Source organism: Polypterus senegalus, chromosome 13 (genome assembly GCF_016835505.1).
Source record: "Polypterus senegalus isolate Bchr_013 chromosome 13, ASM1683550v1, whole genome shotgun sequence".
Taxonomy (NCBI): domain Eukaryota; kingdom Metazoa; phylum Chordata; class Cladistia; order Polypteriformes; family Polypteridae; genus Polypterus; species Polypterus senegalus.
The window spans coordinates 156605808-156625465 of record NC_053166.1 but is presented as its reverse complement, the minus strand read 5'-3'; the positions used below and the strand labels follow the sequence as shown (position 1 = coordinate 156625465).

The 19658-nt window shown below is 40.4% G+C and overlaps 1 protein-coding gene across 1 annotated transcript in view; it reads left to right on the top strand.

Moving 5' to 3' along the window:
- Window positions 1–19658, top strand: part of LOC120542460 (lipid droplet assembly factor 1-like) — a 59295-nt gene that overhangs the window by 15252 nt on the left and 24385 nt on the right. Inside the window, exons 2-3 of the mRNA XM_039774956.1 lie at window positions 5687–5812; window positions 17503–17671. Coding sequence (XP_039630890.1) covers window positions 5687–5812; window positions 17503–17671 — 295 coding nt within the window. The remainder of the gene's footprint in view (window positions 1–5686; window positions 5813–17502; window positions 17672–19658) is intronic.

Here is a 19658-nt window from a genome sequence, read left to right as displayed (position 1 = left end):
AGAACATGCAAACTCCACGCAGGAAGTGAACCCGGGTCAGCGCTACCCACTGTGCCACCGTGCCACCAGTTCCCTTATCCATCCATCCATTTTCTAACCCGCTGAATCCGAATACAGGGTCACGGGGGTCTGCTGGAGCCAATCCCAGCCAGCACAGGGCACAAGGCAGGAACCAATCCTGGGCAGGGTGCCAACCCACCGCAGGACACACACAAACACACCCACACGCCAAGCACACACTAGGGCCAATTTAGGATCGCCAATCCACCTAACCTGCATGTCTTTGGACTGTGGGAGGAAACCCACGCAGACATGGGGAGAACATGCAGGCTCCATGCAGGGAGGACCCGGGAAGTGAACCCAGGTCTCCTAACTGCGAGGCAGCAGTGCTGCCACCGTGCCGCCCATTTCTATTTTTATATTAAGTACAATTAAGGAACCATCAACAACAAATCAAATTAATAGTAAATTGAGCAATTATTATAAAAGTAAAGTTGAACAAATCGGACTCTGCATGAATAAAAAAGTACCAAATCCGGTTAGCAGAAATAGCTCAAAAGTAGACGTTTTGTACCTAATACTTGTATGCCAAATTTAGTTGACCTAAGTAAAAGCATACTGAGGGTATTGTGGTTACACACACACACACAATTCCAGAAATTGTATTTTCTGATTCAGGGAGGTCTCAACCCCTTATCAAGCGGGGTCATTTTTGCTAAATCGCTTGTAATTCGACCTCTCCAAATTAGAATCATTGCTGTTATTGAACTATCTGGAGTATAAACACATGTGTGGTCTCTTTGTAAAGGTAAAATTCTCTAGTTTCACCCTCAAAATCAGTGTAGGTGTGACTGATCAAAAGTTATGCACATTAGAACTCACAAAAAAAAACGAATTTTTTTGTTCTCGCCTAAGTTTTTTTATGAAAATAAAGGAAAATAAAGCTGCAGTAGGTAGGTGGGGACAGAAACACACTATGTACCAACAGAATAACTTGTTGACTACTCACATTTCAAATTTGAAAAGAATACCTGTAAAAATGACATTTTTACACCAGTTTTTATGTGGGCATGCCCAGGGGCTTTTTAGAGGGACCATTATCCACATTTTGGAACATATGGAAAAAGTGTAATAACTTTTGAATGCTTCAACCCACAGATATCAATGAGGGCTCTACTGAAAGCTTACACCTAAAGGAATCTATATCTACACACAGTGTCACTCTATTAGTTATAAAAATAATAAAAACAATAAAAAAATACACATTTCTATATAAAAATAGTCAATACAAGTCTTATGGGCCAAAAATATATTTATATTTTTATTTTTACTTTTTTTATAAAATGCACACAAACTATATACATTTCTTTTACAAACTGTTACAACACAGCTCAGCGTTTTTCCATGTGCCACTTGATGGCAGCAATCACTAGCAAGCAGAAAGCACAAGGGTGTGGCACATGTCGCTCTCTGCCATTAGACGTCTCCTGGGCCGATTGATTACTTTCACGCCGCGTACATGCATCTATTATTTAATCGAGCGTTTATTTACGCTTAAACTTCTACTTTTATTCATATTTAAAATGCGAAAAAACTTGGCGAAATCACAATAAACAACCACGCACCAACTCTGCAGACTGGCACAAATGCCACCTTCGCGCAGCTCCGATTGTTTTTTTACAAGTTAGTATGGCAAGTTACATATCAAAATGCTCGGCTGCTCATTGGCTGTAAGTTTTGAGTGTCAGTCACAGTGTCCAATCAAACTGGTAGATTCTACCAGGGTTTGGAGTTGTACGTCATCGTTCAGCTGTCTGTGACACTCGTTGGCTATCGAGGTGCCAGTCAACCCCAGACCCGTCCTAATTGGCCAACTTAGGTGTCGATCAGAAGCTAACACTTCCGTGTTACATGCGGTAGCATGGTTATCGCCGACAGAAACAAATTATGAAAACTGATATGATCAATAGAAATGAAAAAAAATTACGTAGCTAGTCTCAAGTTATGAAACGTTTTCTGGAGTTTTTGTCCCTTTGAGGATATATCGTGTGTTTTGGACCTAAATCGTTTTACTGGATTATATTCGCTGGAGCCTTACGGACACAATGGGATCAATACTGCTCGGAAATATTGATGTTTGACTTGCAGGGGGTCTTCAAAGGTAGGGAAAGTCAACTCTTAAAAGTATGTACTTCTCTGTAAAAAAAGGCTTTAGTGTCAGTGCTGTGGTTGTTGTGTGTCAAAATGGTTTATATCATCGGTAAGACGAGACTTTGAAGTTTCATTTGATGGGTAGTATGTCGAGATGTATAGCAGATGGGCATGCACACATTACTGTAACGTTTTTAAAACGCTGTTATGTCCCGGGACCTGGAACGTGTGCGCGTTAAGGGGTTTAAATGTCGAGATTCATCAAAATCTCGAAAATCGAATTTTTGGACGCTTACAATACATTTCCTATATTTTGTATACTAGAAAATGAAAAACTTAATAATCTAGTAAGTGGGCAGTAAATCTCCCAAAAATAGTGACTGGCAGACCAAGTAAATTCACAAGCGTGTGGGCTGTAGCCAGTAGTATTAAAAACTGTGATTAAGCCTAAAAACATAATGATTATAGTTTTTCTTACATTGGATGATAATGCCACTTTTGGTACACAAGTTAAGGCTCTTACTGTGCAGCGACTGGAGTGAAAGGCAGGCTGACATTTCTCTTAAAAGCTTGTGTATGAGATAAGATTGTCCTTTCTTTCTAAGGCTTGAAAGTGAACTAGTGAATGGGATACTTGGTCATTTTATTTTTTTTATTGAAGAAAATAACATTTTATACAATCAAGTCAAACTTAGACAACAAATGACTAGTCAAACTGGGGAAAAAAAGAAAAATCAAAGTTAAAAAAATAAAGCAGGAACAAAAAAAAAAGACAAAACGTAATAAAACAGAATTCAACCCCCCCACCCCCACCCAACTGGTCTATAATTCTTAACAAAAAATATTTTAGTTTTCTTGAATAAACCGCTAACAGTAGCTGCTGTTAAGAAACAGACAGTGGCTTAATAATAAAAACTATTAATTATATTCACTATAGGCTGGGTGAATGTTTCCATCAAAGTAATGGGAGTTTAATCTAAGAGCCCAGTTGATAGTTTAATTTTAGAAATCAATTATAAAATGTCCCATGAGGTTATTAGGTTACGGCAGTGGAGGTTAAGAGCTGTATATGCCTAGTTTGGTGTATTTTCTAATATGGTATTTGGAAATTGTCTTTATTTCATATTATTACTGTATAAACTAACCCGCTTCTCTTGCCAACCCCTGGGCCTGCATTACTCTCTAGCCTCTTTGCGGTTCTGCTGCTCGCGTATGGGGATGTGGATGTACAATTTAAATTGACTTCTATTTTCATGGGAGTTGTTAAATATGCATCAACGCAATGTATAACTGCCCGTGATCGAATTTTGTTTCTTTCTCTCTATTAAATAAAACGACATTTTTCAAATGTTTTGCTCTGAGATTTGTTAATTGTCTTTGCAAAATCTGTTCTAATGGGAAACTGTTAACGTTTTAATACGAATGGCATATCAAGATCTCCTTTTTTGTCTAATGTTATCCCCTGAAGATGTACTGCATTACCTTTCTTGGTTACATCCTTCTTTCAACAGTAATTTTGAGTTGTAAGACTGGACGGCGTTAACGGTTGTAGATATTCTTGATGATATTGTAAGTTGATGTTTTCATCTTTCGCACCATCACCACCAACTGTTTCAGCAGAGTCTACTGATACGCATTTAACAAATTTGCCGTGTAACCAATTGACAATTTTCGCATTTGACTTCATCATTTCTCGGTGGTAGGATTGCCCATGTACTCATTTTTTTATGTTGATAACCCTTTGTGATAAAATTCTTCAATAAAATTTGGACATAATACGTCTTCTTTAATTGGGGTCTTAAAGTGAGGAAAACGTTAAAATGTATAAGAGCTGAGAGTGCAGGAACTGTGTCTGACAAAAGGATTTACACAAATGAGAGTTGAGAGGACTGTGGTCTTGTTTGAAAATATTTGAGAGGAGGGTATGACTTGAAAAAATCTCAAGGCGAAAGTCTCATCTTGCAGGAGTTGGAAGAAATCTCTCTCCCATAAAGTCTCGTCTCCAAAAAGTCATCGCATTGAAGGATTTTTTTATATAATAGAGAGATATTTTTGTATATCTTGTTTCTTTTTATATTGGTACAATTGATATGATACCGCATTTGTGCTGAAAGGGTATAGCAGCAAGTCGCATTGTTACAAAAACATAGTATTCTGAGGAAAACATAAATCTGAGATTTGCTTCTTCTTCTTCTTTCGGCTGCTCCCGTTAGGAGTCGCCACAGCGGCTCATCTTCTTCCATATCTTTCTGTCATCTGTATCTTGTTCTGTTACACCCATCACATGCATGTCCTTTCTCAACATATCCATAAACCTTCTCTTAGGCCTTCCTCTTTTCCTCTTACCTGGCAGCTCTATCCTTAGCACCCATCTCCCAGTATACTCATCATCTCTCCTCTGCACATGTCCAAACCAACACAATCTCGCCTCTCTCTCGTCTCCCAACCGTCCAACTTTAGCTGACCCTCTGATGTACTCATTTCTAATCCTATCCATCCTTATAATACATTGTGATGGATGGCGCGCATGGAAAGATCCCTGGTGGAAGCTACAGAACCCGACAGTTCCCAGCATGCCGGTGTCCATACAGATGGTGTTGCCCAGGGATGTGGCCACCTAGTGTGTTGCAGGAGTATGTAGCCCTGATGGGTTGTGTCTCAACCCAGCCGGGATGCCAGCCTATCCACTTTCGCACTGGCATCTTCTACTTGTCTCCTGGCTAAGGTAGGACAATCCTTCTCTTCCTTCTCATGTCTTGAAAGGGCTAACCTTCAATCCAGGTAAGGAACCTTGCCCCCATCCTGGTTGGGACGCCCACCCAATTGTTTGACATCCATCACAGTATACAGAACAAAGTTAATGTTTCATTTTCTACAGTTGCTAATTCCAAAATGCAGCATATTGTCAAAGAAAAAAAAGGTTTCAAACACCTTAATTAGTGAAAAATGAGATCCAAATATGAAAAAGTCATTGACATTTTTAAGACATCCAAAGAAAGTTTAAAAGCTATTAAGAGACAAGGGCCTTGATTATTCATTTGTAACACGAGGCAAAAGGTTTAATAGATGCCTGTCTTCTCTTATTGTCTGAAAGTGGAGGTGTGCAGTAATGTATAAATTACATTGACCTTTACTTCTCTCATTATTTGCGATGCTGATTGCAATGGAAGGTGAAATAGCAATAGCTGTTTTCAGTACAAAATAAACAAATCTATTTTATGTAACATCTTACACAGCAGATTCCATCACAAGCAACTGCAGTAAGCAAATGCGATTTCAGTACAAAGCAAAACCGGATATTATGATTTTATTTTTTATCCAATGCCACGTATAAGTATTCAGACAGCTGTGATTATAAAACAATGCATGTTTTGGACTGTTCTGTGATCTGCTCATTTGGGAAGCAAGCAATGCATGCCGAGTTGGCAAGATATCATTAGTAATATTTTTGTAATGTTATGCAGAGTTACGTTCATCAGGTATTCATATCCGTGTTATTTTAGAAGGTGATTTGCAATGTTCTGTTTTTAAACAGAGACTTTCACAGACTGAACAGCCTTCTGCAATGAGAGAGAGTGAAGGTACATCAATGTCTTCAGAAATGCAGCAGCTACAAAACCGCTTCACTTCTTTGCTGAATAACCTAAAGAGAAATTCTAAGGTAAGCTTTCCTGGTTACATTGGACTGATGTTATTGTGTTGTTCACTTTAAAAGGTAACTGTGGTGAGACAGGTTTGGATGCACAGCTCAGCTCAGCTCCTGATGTATTTGTATTAGTGATGTTCATTAGTTGTGCTTTTGGAACAAGAACCGGTGAGTTGCAGTGACAAAAAGGTTTTGTCCCAGTTCAGCTTTTGCCAACAAACTCTGTGGTCATCCAAAAGGACTGCCAAATGCCTGTTATCTAAAAACAGGTAAACATTGGTTTTTCCAGGGCATCTGTAGCACCAAATCATATGGGGCACTTGCCAGTAAGAATAAGGAATCTTGCAATTTAACTGTCATAAATGGATCATTTAAGTTCTTGAAAGTTCTTTTACAGCATTTATTGAACCTTTGTCCAGTCCATATCTAGTTAAAAAAGGAATATATGTACTAAGTGATATATACAGGGTGGCCCATATTTATGCATATGACGTTTCACAGGCTGTAGCATTTAAATTACTGCGTGAAATGTATCGAAAATGGCATCACTGTGTAGCCTGAGAATGGGAGTAATGATGTCCTGGAGCGGGCAACCCCTGCTGTGTTTGAATACAGAATGTTACATTATGTTACTTGATAATAACATTGGTAGTTTGACGACAATAATGCCTTTTCAATAATATACTCTACACACACACACATTATATATATATATATATATATATATATATATATATATATATATATAGCGAGATAGATACTTTATTAGATACTTTATTAATCCCAAGAAATTCACATAATCCAGCAGCAGTATACTGATACAAAGAAACAACATTAAATTAAATAGTAATAAAATGAAAAAATTTAAATAAATATATATATATATATAGTGGACCCTTGACTTACAAACTCAATTCGTTTGCGAGGGCTGGTTGTAACTCAAGACTATTTTTCCCATAAGAAATAATGGAAATACCCATAATGCGTTCCGAACCTCCTACAGCAACACTTCCTTAACTTTTTCATAGTAAAAAAGGGTTGTATAATGCGCATAATTTACCAAAATTACCAATAATTTTTCTAATGTACTAACCAAAAAGTCCCTGGCCTACCAGAAACAACAATTTCATACTGTACTCACCATTTAAGTTAACATCTTTGGCTTGCAGGAAGGGAGGAGGAGGAGGAGAATGAAATGGAAGGTGATTATTGTTTGGAAGGAGCTTCCTTATACAAATCTTTTCTTTGTAAAATTGTCGAGACAGTGGATTTCGACATGCTGTACATATTAGCGAGATCAGTCACACAAATGCCACTCTCATATTTCTGCACAATTTCCTTCTTCGTTTCGATTGTGATTGCTTTCTTTACCTTTCTTACCTTCTCTTCCTTCCTTAGCAATTATTGAAATAAATTATATAAATCACTGCACTGACTGAAATTACGTCCACTAACACATGTATCTGGGCTCCGACTGACGCTTACGAACGCTCTTGGCTGTTTGTTTACAATCGCACAAGCGGATAAATGTGACCGCATTCTGGTTGTAACGCAAGATGTAATATATAATAATATATAATCTATCATGAGTGGTCAGGGCTCCTGCCTCTGCCTTGGAAGGATCAGGGGAGCATGTGTGGACAGAGCATCACCTCCCCTGGAGCACTAGATGGCAGCGATACCTCGGACTCCCACAGGGCTTCATGGGAATTGGAGTTCGTTACAGACCTGTTGGAATCTGGGGGTACTGCCTGGATGTGCTGCAACTGTCCCTGAACCCGTGTGGGCAGTTCTTCCGCCAAACCCGGGAGTGCTGTCAGAAATAGGTCAACAAGCACCTCAAGCACTTCTGGGTGACCTATATAAGGGACCAGCAGACGCTACTTCGGGAGCCATAGTCGGGAGGAGAGGGACTAATCTTTCCGGAGGGGAGTGGAGGAGAAAAAGTATTGTGGTGATTGTGCTATTGTGCTTTGGGACTGTGTTGTGCCTGTGGGAATGGGGAAGGCGTTGCCCACAGGCGAAGGAAAATAAAACATTTATTTGTTTTATAAGTGGGCCTCCCATGTCTTTCTATGTTGGGTCAGGTGTTGATATAGCACCTTTGTTACTATATATATATATATATATATTACTATATATATATATATATATACACACTAGCCATGTAAGCCATGCTGTAAAAAGCCCAAGGTCCTAGAAACTATTGAAATCTTCAGAAACAAAATTGAAATTTAGAGATGTCAGGCCATTGAAAGGAACTACTCTGGGTGTCTCTGTCCTAGGAGGATTTGTTTTGCCGACGTGCTTGCATCGTTTGTGCACTAGCAGCAGGAGGAAAAGTAAAAGGGATACCGTTTTGCCGATGATAGCGGCTAAGCGACTTTGTCTTTCTTCTGAGGTTTCGTTTTACTGACGTGCTCGCCTTGCTTGTGTTATTAGCGGCTAAGCGTGTTTCTGTTTCTTTGGAGGCGGAGCCCTCACCCCAATTCCACTTCTCATATAAAATGACCACAAGGGGGCACCACTTTTGAAAGCCCCAAAACCTCAGACACAGTAGTGCTCCACACAGTTCCAGGTTCAAATAAAGGTATTTTATTATTAATAAGCTGTCAAATGAGCAGTAATGACCGGGCACAATTGCAATTAGAACAAGTGTCCCTCTTTTCTCTCTTTCTACTCCTCCTTTGAGTGTCACCCGCACTCCCTGACATGAAGTAGCTGGCTCATTTTCATGCCATTCCCAGGAATGCATTCAAGTGTCACTGCTTGTCTTCTTGGAAACACTTCCGGGTCACAAGGAAAGCAGGAAGATCTTCTCCTGACAGCACCCTGTACTGGCACCAAGGGTCCCCGACAGGACTCCAACTCCCAAGCACCCTTGCGGGTATCCAAACTGAGAGGCTACCAGTGGACAACTGCCACCTGCTGTATGGGGGATGGGACTGCTTCCAGCCTCTGACATGTGAATTCTGGGCACAAATTTGTTTCTTCGTCTAGCCGGCCAATTTGTCTGTCCTCCTGTCTGGGTAAGAAACTATCCTCGTCCCAGGCCGGGTTGCTTGTTCTCCTTCTCAGACATCCACAATATATATATAATATATGTAATACAAAGTTCACTCATTCACTTGCTCACTCACCAACAAAATCACAAACATTTCTCATTTAATTCAAAAGCTGAAATTGAACAGAATGGTACATCTAAGGTATGAAGGAATATATCGGACAAAATTAAATAAATAAATACAGTACAATACTGTAGTGTGTAATGTGAGCAAAAATAAATGAATGTGTCACAAAATGTGAGCATAAATAAATGTGTGATGAAATGTAAGCATAAAGAAATGTTACGAAATACGTTTTTTGCTGCTTATTTATTGATTTAATTTTGTCCGCAATATTCCTCCAAATGCATCATGAAATACGGCTTGAAATAGATCTGTCATTTTCACTCGTCAAAGCCGAGAGGGTTGGGCTCTAGTACATACTGTGATTCTATTGGTGAATTATCTTCTGTAGATTGCGCATACCTAATTCAATATGTCAGTATCTGCCATGTTTAATTAAACAAATAAGGTTCAACGGTGGTGTTTATGCAAAAGCTTCTTTTTTTTTTTTTACTGTATATTCCTAGAATAAACATTGCAGTGATGCCTTAAGTCTGCTTGCTCACCTGCACTTTGGCAGCGACTTTCTTCACCTCTCACTGCATTCTTTCTCATCTCTCAGTATGCCGTCTGCCACTTCATTCCATCACTGACCCATTTTTCTCCGTCAGGCTGTTCAATTAAATTTCTGACTTGGCCACATGGTACTGTGTGCTGTGCAGAGAGAAAAACATATGAAAAATAATAAGGCAGATTTCTGGGAAATTAAAAATGTCGCTGTCTTATCTAATAACTACTACTAGTACTACAAATGATGCATTAAATTAGAAGAGCTAATTATCTTTAACCTAATTGAGCCTGAATATATAAAGCAGACATAGTCCTGTGTAACAGGGTCCTTGCGTATCAAGTCTTTTCTGTAATTATTATTCTGTCATTTCAAGAATGCATTCTAGTTTAATTCATTCAGAAACTTGCATATTGTTTTGCAGCTTTGAATTTCCTCTTGGGCACCATTGATACATCTGGACTCTGCTACAATTTTCAGAAACTGTTAAAACCCATTTTCAAGGCATTTTAATACAGTCAGTCAACCTGATATATCCTAACACAGGATCACGGGGGTCCGCTGGAGCCAGTCCCAGCCAGCACAGGGAGCTAGGCAGGAACAAACCCCGGGCAGGGCGCCAGCCCACCGCAGGGCACACACTAGGGACAATTTTAGGATTGCCAGTGCACCTAACCTCCATGTCTTTGGACTGTGGGAGGAAACCCACGCAGGCACGGGGACAACATGCAAACTCCACGCAGGGAGAACCCGGGAAGCGAACCCAGGTCTCCTTACAGTAGTGCTACCACTGTGCCACCCCATTTTAATACAATAATTCCTTGTACTGATAGCTTTGACATTATCAGCATCTCTAAAGATGGCTCGTGTACCACCTCTAGGTATCTGTGTTCTCTGTCTACGACATAATCTATATCTTTAGCTAAACTTCTAGTGTTTGAATACTTTCGTTTGTATAACTGGTGGAGAGGATGTTACTTTTATCACATAGTAGTGAAACTTTAAAAATCAATTAATGAAAAGGTATCGCTAGCTAGGCGGAGGCGAGGTTCGCTCCAAAACGCAGCGGTAGAGCAGCTTCCCACTCCTGACGTCACGCGTTCCCCTCCCCTCAGCCCACAGCCTCTGTCTCAGATTAGCGCAAATATACCGCTCCTGCAAGTGAACTATGATACATAGCGCAATGAAAGAAGTCGCAAAATCAACCGGAATGTTCAAGCAAATTCTAGAAAAAACCTGATCTAAATCTGTTAAGTAGTTTTCATGTTCACTAGCTAAGTGGATGTAAGGTGTGCACTGAGGCAGAAGCGTGAGTGAGGAGGGAAACACTCCCCTCGGCCTGCTGTGTCTCTCTCGGATTTGTGAACATAAATTGGTACCGTAAGTGAACTATGATACTTAGCTCAATGAGAGAAGGCGCAAAATCAACAGAATGTTCAAACAAATTTTAGAAATAAACCCGATCTAAATCTGTTAAGCAGTTCTCGTGAAGAGCAGATTGACTGAGCTAGCTTTCTATAACTTCCAGCTGTCCATCTTACAATATCAAATCCATCTTCAAATAACAGCACTAGCGGCATTCATCCTATGGCCACTTAGGGATAACCGCTTGCCATTTAAAATAAGAAGAGAAACATCTGTCCGTGAGTGAGCTCTGTGGTCTGTGAAGCAACAGGCACAATAACAGAACTTCTAGGAATTTTCTAGCACAGGCAAAACATTGAGATTTACCAACACAGTTTAGATGGAACAACAGAAGTATGCTTGTTATGGAAAATATACTGCTAGGTAGGTTGACGAAAGGCAGTGTTGAATTTAATTACAGAAACCAGTAGATTTAAATCTAAATTAAATGTTGCCCAATCTATAAACCATACTGCAAGGTCAACGGAAACATTTCCGTTTGTGAGTAAAATGGGTAACGTGGTAGTTTTTTCTAAGTGGCCAGGTACAAATTGACTCGATGAAAATGGAGATGAAGCAGCAAGTAATTAACTCACAGTGTACTGTAGTGGGTTCCCCTTGGCAGGCTTCGCTTACACTAAATCAATCTCTCAGTACTTGCATGAAGAATATACTTTTAACTTGCGAGTTTTTTCCGTACTGCTCTACACCCCGTTACATGGTTAAGAGTACCAGTGGTACCTTGAGATACGAGTGCCCCAACGTACGAGTTTTTTGAGATATGAGTCGTCACTAGGTCGATTTTTTTTTTTTTGCCTTGAGTTATGAGCCAAAATTCGAAATACGAGCCATCAAAGAGCTTGTCGCTGCACATTCAGAGCAACTGACGACAGAGGAGTTGACTGAACTACAGACGCAGCAACATACAGAAGTTCTGCAGGAGATCGCTATCACGGAGGAGGTTATCTCTTCAAGTGAGGTAAAGGAAGTGTTGGCAATGTGGAAAAAAGTTTCGGACTTTATTGAAAAGAAACACCCTGAAAAAGTTACGACTGATCATGCAGCGGCGCTATTTAATGACACTCGGCTAACTCACTTCAGAAACATTCTAAAGCGGAGGACAAAACAAAGCTCCTTGGACAGGTTTCTTTTGAAACGTACCTGTGAATGAAAGTGACGAAAGCGTGGCAAAAAAGAAAAAAAAAGTAGTGAAGAAGAAAATTAAGTTAAGCCAAAGTGAAGTGAAAGAAAATCAACATTACAATAAGCTAATCGGCTCCGCCAACATCTGTTTATTTCTTTAGATTCTTTTTTTATGTATTAGATTTTATTTTGTTTGTATGCAATATTTGTTCATTATAAATACATTTTTCTTATGTTGAAAACATTTAACAAAAAATTGGGGTGGTTTTTTGGGGGCCGGCACGAATTAATCACATTTCAATTCATTTCAATGGAGAAAACTGATTTGAAATACGAGCATTTTGATTTACGAGCTCGGTCACGGAACGAATTAAACTCGTATCTCAAGGTACCACTGCACTAATATTGGCTTGGTGCTTACAAGAGAGAGAACGTATATAGAATGAAGTTTTGTTTTGCTTGAATTCTCCAATAGGTACTCATACTAGCTGTCCCCCGCGGCTGCACCCACATGGTAGTGAAACAGGACAAAGTTTAAAAATCAATAAACAAACAGGTATCGCTAGCCAAGCTGTGGCGATTTATGCTCCACACAGAAGTAGAGTGACTCGAACAGAAGCCGGTGTGTGAGTGCGGAGGGCCCTGCCCAGCTCCCCACTCCTGACGTTACACTTCTCCCACCCCACGGCCCGCAGCCTCTGTCTTGATTAGCGCAAATATATCGCTCCTGCAAGCAAACTATGATTCATAGTGCGATGAGAGAAGTCGCAAGTTCTAGAAAAAAAAAACCCGATCTAAATCCGTTAAGTAGTTCTCTTGTGAAAAGCAGACAGACAGACGTTGGATCATATATAATAGAGAGAGAGCGAGAGAGATAAGAGATAAGACAAAATGCAAACTGCAGTGGAATATTCAGGGCGCTATTAAATAATCATGCTTGAAAAATCTAAATCAAGGAAGCAAAGCAAAAATGTTTAAGCTCAACTCAGTTTAAGGAGATACAGTGAAGGCTTTTGCTCTTAACTCTTTGAGGGTGGGATATTTTTCCAAAAACCTCGGTTTTCTGCAAAGGACACAAAGCAAGGGTTTCACGTGGGTGTGTGCTGGGGCTTCTGGGTGAACGTTGCCATTGGCGCATTGGCTATCATGTTCAACACCACGGTCTGCTGGGCACCAGTCAACTGATGCCGGTATCTCACTTTCATTTTCCTTCTCCATCTCTAGATCCCTTGCATCAAAATCGAGGTCCAACGAGTCCGATTCAGCGATAAAATGACAAACGTCATCCACAAAGTATTTCGCTTTAGTCTCTCGCCAGATGTTGATGCCATTTTAGAGGTGGTTTGCTCTACACTACTCACGGATGCACAGTAAACCGATGTCCGATCAATGAAGCAAACCTTTCATTCCCGGACAGAGAGTCGAACCAAAATGTAACGGCGAGTTTTGTCACAGTTTACAGTTGATTACAAAAGTCGACATCTGCCCTGAAAGGGTTAAACCAGCCAGTTTTCCTGCAATTGCAGAGCATGATCTTTTGACCTCTGGTGAGTTCATCTTCTTTGGGTTTCACTTATTCATACTTCTGAAAACTTTTATCGTTCAAAACACAGTGGACTCCACTAATAGAAATAATTCTTTTCTTAGAGGTGAGCTTTTCATAACCCCTTTTGATAAGGTCTTGCACGATGCTAATTTAACTCATTTAAGTATATGTGATGTATTCATCAAAAGAATTAACCCTAATTTAGAAATGAAAATCTCTGCAGCTAACACAAGCTGAACTCAATCATGCAGTTAAACCAAGCACTTAATCCTCTTCATCATTCATCGATATCAAATTCGGTAAACACTGGAGAACAAAGACAAAAGAATAATGAATTGTCAGAGGTCGTTATGATGCACTTCTGAGCAAATCCTACTGAAGAGACATTTAAAACTTACAGTCCTAAGTTTATATTTACTTATTTGGCTGATACCTTTATAGAAGGGTGGCACAGTGGTAGTCGCTGCCCTGCAGTAAGGAGACCAGGGTTCGCTTCCCAGGTCCTCCCTGCGTGGAGTTTGCATATTCTCCCAGTGTCTGTGTGGATTTCCTCCCAGTTAGGTGGATTGGTGATTGTAAATTGGCCTGTGTGCGTGTTTGCCCTGTGATTGGCTGTTGCCTGGTTGGTTCCTGCCTTAAAAAGCTGAAATTGGACCCTGTGGGTTAGAAAATGACTTGCCTTTATCTAAGGTGACTTACAACATTGCGGTACAACTGGTTACATTTCTTTTTTTGTTTTTTCAGTTGGAGCACAGACAGGTGAAGTGACTTGCCGGTGGTCACACTACCTGCAACCTTCATTGCTTGAAGTCCAAAGCCTTAACCACTATGCCTCTCTGCCCACCAAATTGCAAAATGAGGCTTACACCAGTCAGGATACATTTCTCTGTATATAAAATCCAACGTCTGCCTGTCTGTCTGTCTGTCCACTTTTCACAAGAGAACTACTTGATGCATTGTGGTTGAGTTTTTTTTCTGGAATTTGCCTGAACATTCTGGTTGATTTTGCGATTTCTATCATCAAGCTAAAAATCATAGCTTGATTGCGACACCGATATATTCCTGCAAACCCGAGAGGTAGGTTGTGGGTTGAAGGGAAAGAGGTGGGGTGGGACAGGGCCCTCCCCACTCACGTGCCAGCCTCCATTCGAGTCACTCTACCTTTCGCCCCGTGTTGGAGCACTTAGCTAGCAATACCTGTTTGTTCAGCCGACGTTATAATCTAGAGATTGTTAAGGAATAACGTTTGATGTTTTTGAGAGAGAGAGCTGCTCATTGGCAGACATATCACGGCTATGTGCTCTTCTCCCCGCATGGTGGACGCTCTGCCGTCAGAGCTGAACACAATCGGATACAGTGGCACCGTTTGACCATGGAGCGTACCTACCTTCTGCTTGGCCAGAGATACCTTGCCAACTTTTTACATTTTTGGCAAAGAGATCACAGCTACATTCTCACCTTTCATAGCAAAACCAAAAGACGCCCTCGCTTACCAAAGCTATCAATATAAATTCTTCTCAGTACAAATTCTACTCGCATATAAGTCGGGTCTTGAAAACTGAAAAATCTGTCATAAAATCAGACCCCGACTTATAGGCCTGTTCAAAAATGCGACACTTACATTTTTTTTCATCTTCTTGCCTCCTCCGATCTCGCATCAATTTTCTCAGACACATCATCAACAACAACATTTATTTCTAGAGCACATTATCATACAAATAATGGAGCTCAAAGTGCTTTACAGGATGAAGAAAGAGAAAAAACACAAAATAAATAAGAATTAAAATAAGGGAACACTAATTAACACAGAATAAAAGTAAGGTCCGATGGCCAGGGAGGACAGAAAAAACAAAACAAAAACTCCAGATGGCTGGAGAAAAAAATAAAATCTGCAGGGGTTCCAAGGCCACGAGACATTCTACCTCACATAAATGACCACAATCAGTCCTCGTGGTATTCAGGGTTCTCGTGGAAGAACATCAAATTTTGTTGCAGCAACGCAGTTACCATTTTCTTTCGCCACTTCAAAGACTTTTAATTTAATAATAATAATAATTCTTTGCATTTATATAGCGCTTTTCTCACTACTCAAAGCGCTCAGCAATTGCAGGTTAAGGGCCTTGCTCAAGGGCCCAACAGAGCCGAGTCCCTTTTGGCATTTTACGGGATTAAAACCGGCAACCTTCCGATTACCAGTGCAGATCCCTAGCCTCAGAGCCACCACTCCACCCAATTTAAAACCAGCTTGATATTTTCTTCTGATCGTAGATAAGGGATGCTCTTACGATAAAGGTCTATGAGGGTGTGAGATACAAAGAACACAAAACAGTGCAAACGTCGCTTCAGGATAGTTCAGGTATCACCGTGTGGTCACGTAGGCACAATAAATAGAGAAAGAAGGCCACGTGCTCCGTGTTTCCTCAGGTGGCCATTAGCATATCGTAATCGTTTGGACCAATAGCGTGAGTTTTCTGCTTTCCAGTTATACGACTGACATTATAAAATACCGGAAATTATACGGTAAAATCAAGCCCCGGCTTATCCACGGGAGAACTTTAAACATGAGTATATACGGTATTACTTTTTATTTTTTTTATTGATTTTTAAAGTTTGTCCTGTTTCACTGCTGCGTGGGCACAGCCATGGGGGACAGCTAGTTTCAAATAAAATGCAATCAATAAAGGAGGCAGAAGAGAACTGCTCAAACCCTTGTTTAACACTGAACGGAAAACCACAGATGACATCCGAGATGGAGGCATTTCTTAGTAACCCTGTCAGCAGTGAAATCACAACATGGCAGGAGGACTTTGCTTTTTTTTTAATATGTCCCAATGAGGAGAGACATTTTCGTGTCCGTGTTACTCATAGATATTTTTAAATCAACTGTAAATGCATTCTGCTATTTTTCGTGTGTGAAATCCATCAACAGTCGGTCATGAAGAAGTGTGATACAATCAATGATAAAAATAAACCGTCAGACAAAGCCTGCAGAGACTACTTTAATGAAGCCTACTTTTTTATCAAGCACATTTAGAATAAAAAATGTTAACAATCCGGCTCTTTCTATATTTTCTTCTGCCTGTCATTTTCTTTGAAGCAATGTGCTGTCTTCTCACATGGCCGCTTTAAGTCAATTAAATTACTGAGTAGCGAGCAGCTGGCTTAGCGACTCCTTGATAACCATAGTGCTGTAAAGTGTAAAAGATGATTTTAAAGCTCTAGTGGATACTGGCTTAGCACAGGTGTTAATTTCTCATTTTGTTTGAGCTAATTAGCGCTCAGTTTACGAAGAACCGGGTCTCTAACAAAAATGGCCGTTTTATTTCTGCAATTTAAAGTTCAAAGCAGTTGTTCCTAGGACTGAGGCAGCAGCCCTCTGTTAGTGGCACTAAGATGGCGCTTCCCGGTGTCACACACGTGCGCATGGGAGGCAGCTAAAGGGCTTGAGTGAAGGCAGTTCGGAGGCATGCCGGGGTGTAGCAGAGTGCACTGACTCTTTTTCTCCCTTGCCTGTAGACCATCCCCGGGGGATTTCACCTGGCTCTCCTGACATCACTTCCGGGACTGAGCCAATGGAAGTCGGCCACACCAGCTCCAGTCCCTCTGATGTCACGTCCGGCTATGAACCAATGGTGGAAGACCACGTGCCAGATCCATATGACCTCACTTCCTGTCTCCCCCTTTAAAACCTGCCCCTTTTCCTTTGTTTCCTCAGTCTTGTTCTGGACTCAGTTGAATGCACTTCAGTGCTGATTGTTTGATAAAACGACCTTTTGCAGCCAGGATGCCACATTATACGGGTGGCTGCCCCAACTCTTTATCTGTCCATGTCTCGTTCTTGTGACACCGTGTAAAACTTTTAATTTGCACATGCATTTTCTTGACACCGCGTTCTGGTAAACTCCTCTTCTCTTTTGTGTTGTGTGTTCTTTTCCAGATTGTAGAATTAATGAAGTCGCCGTTAGGACAGTATCTGGACAGCCATCCATTCCTTGCCCTGGTGCTGCTGGTCTTCATTGTGATGGCAACTTTGCCCACTGCTCTCTTTTTGTCTTTTGCTGTTATATCGTTTGTGGTTACATCTGTTGGCTTCATCTTACTCGAAGGTAATGTCATTACTTTGAATTGGTCAAAGAAAAAAGCAAAATGTATTTCTTGTCTTTTTGTTTTGTTGATATCTACTGTATTTATCTTCTACCTAGTACTATATGATACATTTATCTGTGGCACACCTTTTAAGGCACATTACCACCTCTGTAGTCACCACTACTGCAGAGGAGTTGCTTGCTTTTATTTTATATGAAAACTGCATTACTATTTACCTTACACTTTTAAAATCCATCTAAAAACTACTCAGGTTGACTTGTGTAATTATGGCGGGCACACACTCTTCTCTAATCATCATTATTTACTTGTGTCCACTTATTGTACTTTCACCTTGTCTAGGACTGGCTCCATTAATGCACTCTACCGTGCCAGGACTGATTATCCTTCCAACCTCCAATCCTGTTTTGATTCAGAAAAGAGAGAATGAATCATGCTTTGATTAAGTAATTTTTCAAATGTGGAGATAATAATTTATTTGCTGTATTTTACCGTTATTGTAATTTGACGGGGAAGCACTTTGGTGCAGTGCTAGCACTGCTGCCTTACAGTAAGAACACAGGGGTTCACATCCCGGGTGCTTCCTCCAGGTGCTTCGGTTTCTCCCCATCGTCCGAAGACATGCAGGTTAAGTGGACTGCCGTTGCTAAATTGGCCCGTATGGACGCGTGTTTGTGTGTGAGTGTTCATCCTGGGATGGACTGGCACCCTGTCTACGTGTTGTTTCTACCTTATGCTCACTGATTGCTGGGATAGGCTCCCAACTGTCCTGCAACCGTGCTCTGTTAAGATATGTATGCTAACATGTTCAAATAAAACTGAAATCAAAATAACATCCAACAACCTTCAAAACCCATAAATATACCAAAATGTCAAAGATAAATGAATAAAGCTCTGATAAATTTATAATGAAGTTTAAATCATCACACCGTGAGCTCTGTTATCCTCCTCCTGACAACTCTCAGCTCAAATATCTGTAGCTGAAAGTGGCCACTTTAATATACAGTAGGGGTTCCTTCTGGGTTTCTTTGCAAAGGTCGCTTCCGAGGGTCAAAACCTATAGTGCCACCAGTCGCTGACGACTAGTGGTGCCCATGGACCTCCAAGTCTGGGTATCCTTGTGAAGGGCCAGGCACCTAGGATTGAGCTGGTCTGCTTGACCAAATAAACCAATAGCTTCTGCTTTGGGACCCCCTACTGCCATTATCTGTTTGTGGGATAATACTTGGAGGCTCCCAGCTGGGAACTGTCCTCAAAACTCTGCGTTTTGGAGTCGAGAGTATAAACGAGACTAACTTCTCCTGGCAGCAACCTCCGTATGCCCTTTACAGGAGATGCCTCTTCATGTATTTTATTTTGAATAGTTGTTGATAAAAGGGAATGGTAGGCACCAAATTGAAAGGTCAAATCATGAATGCTGAACAGGAAGAAGTTCTTAAATTTGGAAATCAGAGAATTTGAGGCACCAAAACAAAAGGCAAATTCAAGTCAGAAAATAAAAGATATTTTCATCTAAAAATGTACTTTACTGGCTTGAGTTTTTTTCCCCTAACTTCTCTGACGAATCAAGTACTTCTTGTTAATCTTTGGTCAAACACTAAGATAACAACAAATGTGTGCCACCATCTTATATAGGTATGAAATGATAATCAAGTTAGTAATCAAGTGACTGGCCACCAGTGCAGCATCCATAAAGAAAATGAACATCACCATGCAAAAACAGAAACAAAATGGCTGCCACTACCCAACAGAACAGAACACAAAATGGTGTGATGGCATTGCAATTATTCTGATCTCACAGGGAGACAGAAGATATTTTATGAGAGAGGACCCGGAGATGAACGTAGCCAGTAAAATGAGCAGAGTTTTGGTAACCAAGAATCAATACTATCTTTCGTCTATGCGAAATTGTGAACCAAGAAGTTTATATTAAAAAAAAAAACAGAAAATGTTTGCTGAACCAAAGAAAAGTAAAGACAACTAAAGAAT